At 36.1% G+C, this 6,705-nt stretch overlaps 1 protein-coding gene across 1 annotated transcript; it reads right to left on the bottom strand.

Moving 5' to 3' along the window:
- Positions 1 to 529: 529 nt before the first annotated feature.
- On the bottom strand, positions 530 to 4,195 carry LOC125652470 (uncharacterized). Its single transcript, XM_048881688.2, has one exon. It carries the CDS (start codon positions 4,062 to 4,064, stop codon positions 1,581 to 1,583), a length of 2,484 nt encoding a protein of 827 aa, XP_048737645.1. The 5' UTR covers positions 4,065 to 4,195; the 3' UTR covers positions 530 to 1,580.
- Between the last annotated feature and the right edge of the window lie 2,510 nt (positions 4,196 to 6,705).

The raw sequence follows: 6,705 nt of genomic DNA on the forward strand, positions 1-6,705 counted from the left end.
ATATACAAAGGTTATCAAAAATAAATTTACTGCTAGTCGTAAATCAAATGCTGTCAATCATGCGATTTATCCCGATGATTTGCACTGTTTGCATGTTTCCTTTTGTTTGAAGTACAGTCACGAATTGAGTTCTAATTGACGTAACACGGAACCATTAAAACGAAAAAAAATATACGAACGTGTAGCTGTGCGGTTTTCCTACTGTCTGTGGTAATCGAATAGCTCTCTGTAGGGATTTCTTAGTATTTTTGTGCAATTAAAAGGGAAGGTGTGAAAAGTACAGCCATACACAATGGTAATTATGAACGCAGTGAAAAAGACATTATTCTTCTAGTAAGTTTTGACCACATCACATACACGAGATTCATCTACGTGTATGTCCTCACCAAGTTTAGACTGTTTCATCTAATGAATATTTGGGAATTCTGTTTTTTCCGAAATTCATTTTTCCCAATGTAATGTACATCTATGTGTGTTCTTTATAGTCAATAAGGTGATATCCTATATAGACATCGGAGAAATTCCATTATATTGTTCAATCATTTTTAATAAATAAACCATGAAGCGACAAATAAACAGAAAAGATATTTAAAACTACGGACAAACAAGAGCATTCCATATTGGAATGATAAAAATCAATCAAATAAGCAATCAACAGGTAGATATAGAAAACCATTTTCTGATACAGAAATAATAATTAATGAATAAATGAGAACGTCGTGGAATGAATGGACTTAAATGAAGTATTTAAATCAAATTCCCATTCAAAACGAATGTAAAGAATATTCGTATTTCATAGTGTAATGTCTACGCAATACTTTTCTGCTGTTTCATGGCAAATACTGGGTTAAATTATATATACATGTTCAATATCACAGCAAAACGCACGAAGATGGATTTCAATATTCCGAGATTCTAAAAAGATATAAAAATGAATACATAGGAGAATTATTATCATTCTTTTTTTTCTTTTTTTATCTAATCGCAATAATTTCATGAAGTTGTTGCAAACATACTCATTAAATAATAGTGCAAGATGATGTGTGTATTTTTATAGTTTACTCATATTTAGCATGTGTGTACTATGGATCAACAGTAAAACATTCGTCATACTTAACAGTTTAAACATTATTATTACATTTTTACTGTAAATCAAAAATAATTCAGCAACTAGGCAGCGACAATACACGAGGTTATGAAAAACTTATAGTTTGCAAACATGAGATCTACATTGTACCATCAGTATTATTGCTTACAGACCCTTTTACACACACAGTGCGCTATTACATGTACAGTCATAATGGTGGATTGATCATTAATATTCTACTGTCATATACACAATACTCATAAAAATACTGGGAACCTGATCTGTCAAAACAAGAGGGTTTTTTTCTTATGTGACCTGCCATGTGCATAATAAGAGTGTTTTCACCACCTGATACATGTAATTAAAAAAAACGAATTACACGCTTATCCATTAATATTATGTTATGCTTGAAATATTTTGAAAACTTTTTGTATTCATTAGATGCAATAATCTTCAACCTTAAAATGGATGTTTGTAGAGCTAATAAACCCCATTAACACTGCCATAGATATCCCTTTTCCAGCTGATCAACGGTTGTGGGATGTGTCATCCATTCTATTAAATTTCGAATGGTCACAAAATATACATCTTTGTATTCACCAACTTTATCCAAAAACTTCTGAAATCCACGAAGATTATCATCAAAGAATGGGTGTGTGAACCAAATATGGCGAAAGTGTAATCCGAGAGGGGCCTTATTCGTTGTGTAGTGCTGTGTAAATTCTTTCCATAAAAAGTTGAAAGTGTCATTTGCGGTTGAAGGCGAATTTGTACATCCGTCTACAAAGTTACAGGGATAAAGTCCAAGGTAGTCCAAAACAGGAGAAGTAGGCACTTCCCATAATCCGTTGTAGGTTTCTTTCGGACACTTGTTTATAACGCAATCATTTCCATTGTTGAAATCCATAGTGTAAGGCCAGTTTCGAGGCCCACTCTTGTACTTAGATGTTAGAGTGGCATCATAAACATATCGAAAGTTTTTCAGAATCTTGAATTGTTCATCCCCAAGTGGTTTCATGTGAGGACTTCTCCATCCTTGAATTATATCAATTCCCAATTTCTGTAAAACTTTTATTTGGGCAATCATGCCATCTTCAAATACAGATATATTTGTGATGGGCATTCCACTGTAACCTTTGAGTGCTATTTCATTGTGTTTGTCATAGAGACTTTTGATTAGATTATTTGATGAACCCGTTTGCGATACAAAGAAAGTTGAAGCTACTGGGCATTTGTTTGGATTTATTCGCGAGTTACCGATGATTTGAATATACTTTTGATAAACTCTTTCTTGAATTGGTCCGTCAAAGGTAAGATAAATAAACTGAGGCGTGTCCTTCCACCCCATCTTTTCTGGTGGATTTACACCATTGCAGAAACAGGATGGCAAATGACAATTCTCACCTTGGATACACCCTTCACTTGGTACCGAAGTCGTGGTGGCAATTTTTGGCTGGGGTGTAATTTCAATAAAGCCCTCAGCGGCTACTCTAGGTGTAGACGAAAAAGCTTCTAGTGCCTGAATCATGTCGTGGTTATGACCAAGATTTCCTTTCAGTTTTTGCAAATTTAATGAATTAGATGTAAAAACAAATGGTGCACCCGGATTCATTAGGCGTGTAGTAGTAGGCCTTGTTGTTGGAATTTGGGTTGTTGTCGTAGTGGTAGTTGTTGAAGTGGTAGTAGTAGGATTAGATTTTTTTGTGGGTTGTGCCCAAGACCAGAAGTTCTTGCTGGGACTTGGTGGCGGCTTTTGTGGGAGTGGAATTCTGGCAGGTTTTCTTGTCGTTCTTGGACGATTAGGTTTTCCTACTGGAATCATGGTTGTTGGAGGTTTCCAAGGTTTAGGTGTGGTAGTGGTAGTAGTTGTTGTAGTAGTAGTTGTTGTTGTTGAAGTTGTTGTTTTAGGTTTTTGAGGTTGTGGCACGGGTAAGTTTGGTCGCTGTTGCTGCTGTGCATGTTGGACAGATGGTCGTACATGTGGGTTAGGACAAGACCAAGTGCTCAAAGTATCTAATTCGTTTATTGGCGTTGGATGTTCCATCCACTCCAAAGCTTGTCTTACCGGAACAATGTACACATTGTCGTATTTCAGTATATCATTTATAAATCTATCCATAGCATCCAGGTGATATTGAGTATAAAACCACCCAGCGTGCATGTGAAGTCCAAATGGAGCTCGATTTCCATCATATGAACTCTTGAAATTCTTGTACAAGTATTGGTAAGCCTCCTCTTCAGTCTTGGGAACGTTGTAACAACCATCGACGTAGCCACATGGATATTGATCTTTAAAGTCCATTAATGCGTTGACAGGGAACTCCCAAAATCCCTTATGGGATTTTGTTGGACATGGCCTTATCTGACAGTAAAATGTCCAACCATAGTCCATGGTGAATGGAAAAGGAGCTTGTCCATTCATTTTGGCTTTTTTGTATGTAAGAGAAATATCATATCTATACCCTAGTGTCTTCAGGACGTCAACTTGGTCGTCCCCCGCTGTCTCTAGAAAGGGACTCCGCCATCCAATGATATCTTCGACGGGGATGTCGGCAAACTTTGCAATATTTTTCTTCTGTTTATCTGCTTCGCGCTCAAGATCCTCCCGAGTTTTTATGTGCGAGTGAGTAACGCTGTGTACGGCAATCTCATGACCCTGTTGATAATAGCGTTTCACTAGTTGATACTGTGTATATTTATGAGAAACATAGAGGGTCATTCCAATCGGGCACCCGTTCGGATTTCGTTTCGAAGTGTGGTTGAAAAGGCGATCGTAGTAAGCTGGAAGTACTGTTGTTAAAGCGTCGTCAAATCCAAAGTATACGATCTGTGGCATTTTTAAAGGCTCCATTTCATGTTTGAAAGTGCTGCAATAACACCCGGGAAGCACACAATTCCCTCCTTGTCGACAGCGACTGGCTACACATGAAACAATTCCTGGCAGGATAGCCAAAATCAAAATTTGTAATCCAAACATTGTTTTAAATGTTCTTTTTTCATTCAAAAAAGGAAAGATGTATCTATCGAACAAACAGAATTAGTGATCGCATTCAAATTATGAACACGGATTCGTTCTCACCGACCCCCTCTCTCGCTGCTGATATGCGATATGACTTCAACTGCGACAAGCCAGTTCTATTTGAATACAATCGCACGCCTCGGGGCAAAACACGTCAATTAATTAAGATAATGTCACCGTCCCTTATCTGAAGGAAGAAATATGCATCGAATCTATTTGCAAACACGGATTTTAGGCAGGATTTTCCCTATTAGGTGGGTAACGGACAATCGTGACGCCTCTTTACCCGACAAGACCCCAGCTATCTCCATCTTTAAGTTACCTAATGTACACAACTGTTGACTGAAATTCCACTTGTTGTTAAAACAGAAGCTGTTTTGACCATTGTTTGATCAATCTTGTCCATTTAGTCGTAAATAAGAGTTGCAAAACTTTGTAACAAACGGCATCTAATTTTTATGGAACCTGGCGCTAGCTTTGTACTCTGTAACTTTGACGAGAGAAACTTTTAAACAATTAGCTGATACGAAGCTGATGCTCGCTACATTAAAATTTAATCACTCTAACCCCTTTTTTATGAAATTAGAAAGAAAATTGTCCATCATAAGCAAGGTCAGCTGTATATTGGCCATAGCTTTAAATCTGATCGAAAAATAGTGCAACATTTGCTCCGGTTTTCTAGATTAAAAGTGATAATTATATATTCATAATTTACGTTAATGAGAGAGAATCGAGATATAATTTGGGATAGGCAATGACAGGTTTTTTTTTAAATTCACCTTGGTTGTTACACAACTATTTCAAATTGAGATCAATAGTCTTTTTATTTACAAAACGCTTGGAGATGTGGCGATAGAAACATGCACATTTTTGGTAGACAAATCCTGATCTAATCATCAGTGTTACACTAGATAAAAAAAATACTGGAAGTGGTCAATTCAGGATGTGAACGCTTTAAGGTACATTCTTCTATATATCATTGGATTGGCAGTTTAAGGTATATCCTTCTATATATCACTGGATTGGCAGTCATCGTCACCTTTTACACGCACGTTCTGTCATGTGGACGTGCATGAACACAGCACCCCAATCATTATTTGCTTACTGACTGGAATTCATGAAGAGAACCAATGAAACGGATACCCACAGGAGTAAATCTCAAAAGTCATCTCTCAGAAAATCACGATTTTACAAATGTACAATAGTGTTTTATCAATAACTTTGAAAATCATAAAAGATGGCAAGAAACTATCATTTATAAACCGAACTTGGATTGATATCGGCACTTTACTAACACACTGTAAAAATAAAAACGGTTGTATTTGCATTTGACGGAAGTGTGGGAGGTGATAAATCTGATCGATACATCCTTGTCCGAGTTAACTAATTGAGCCTCCTACGTTTACCATTATTATAATACTTGTGCTAATTTTTTGGCCACAAAGGTGTATTTAGAATCAACTCGATCAACTGAATCATGCATGCATTTTAATCACATTCTTTCTACATGTTCAAGAGCATAATGTTGTAATTGTCCGAATTCGTCATCGTTATATGATTAGTTACATGATGACTTTTCAAAACAAAAGCGTGTAAAATTAAGCATGTTCCTAATTAATTTCACATAATCATGTTGTTTGTGGGACGAGGAAATTATGTGTATGAATAACGAAAATTATTTCTCGACATAAATTTTACTTTTGGTGAACGCCCATCGCGTCCAGTTAAAAGATGTAATACGTTTAGATTTGATTGATTGTATATTGTTTAACGTCCCGCTCGAGAATTTTTCACTCATATGGAGACGTCTGCTAAGTTTTTAAAATAACTTTACACTATAAATTACAATACACTATAAACGTCAGCACTTATCATGGGCAGAAAAATTGCTTTAATCTTAGTTCTCTATATTGTCCGACAGTCTAAGGGTTTAAGTCTTTTAAAAACTTTTGACCAACATCTGAAACTTTATAAAAACGCATTTATAGAAGAAAAAATCTTGGAAACAAGATTGTTTTTAATCTTGTTTCGAATGTTTATTTTTTTAAATAAATGCGCCATACATGTACATAAAAATCCGAAGGAGGTTGGAATTGTTAAAAGACATAAATATTTGCAATGTTGGAAACCATACCAAAAGTTTGTTAGTATGATAAATTGTGAAAATAATAATATCTGACAATTATTGATTTCTGGTCAATTTAATGCAAGGTCAAACCGTGGAATTTCTAATGCATATTCATGAAGGATTGATATACATATATGGTGGAAGTCCGCAAGCGCGCGAGAAAATTATTTTATTAGAAACATCCAAGTGGAAGATGATTCCGTTATACCGTATCAAAAATAGTTTTATCTTAAACATGAAATAAAATCCCCTTCACACGTCCACTCCTTGAAGTTCTTCCTACCCCATTCCCCACCCGACTGTCGTTTTTAGCTCACCTGTGTTGAAAGCTCAAGTGAGCTTTTCTAAAACGTCAAAGAAACGAACACACTTCGTGTCCATGAGAATTCCAACAGACTGTTGGAAGACCTGGACCCAGTTGCACGAAGGTTAGTTAACTTTCATTTGCCATTGAAATAATTCCACCCTCCT

The sequence above is a fragment of the Ostrea edulis genome, chromosome 5 (assembly GCF_947568905.1).
Source record: "Ostrea edulis chromosome 5, xbOstEdul1.1, whole genome shotgun sequence".
Taxonomy (NCBI): Eukaryota; Metazoa; Mollusca; class Bivalvia; order Ostreida; family Ostreidae; genus Ostrea; species Ostrea edulis.

What these genes read in the sequence shown, in the direction of transcription:
- LOC125652470 (XM_048881688.2), bottom strand. Translation starts at nt 4,064, where the DNA reads ATGTTTGGATTACAAATTTTGATTTTGGCTATCCTGCCAGGAATTGTT.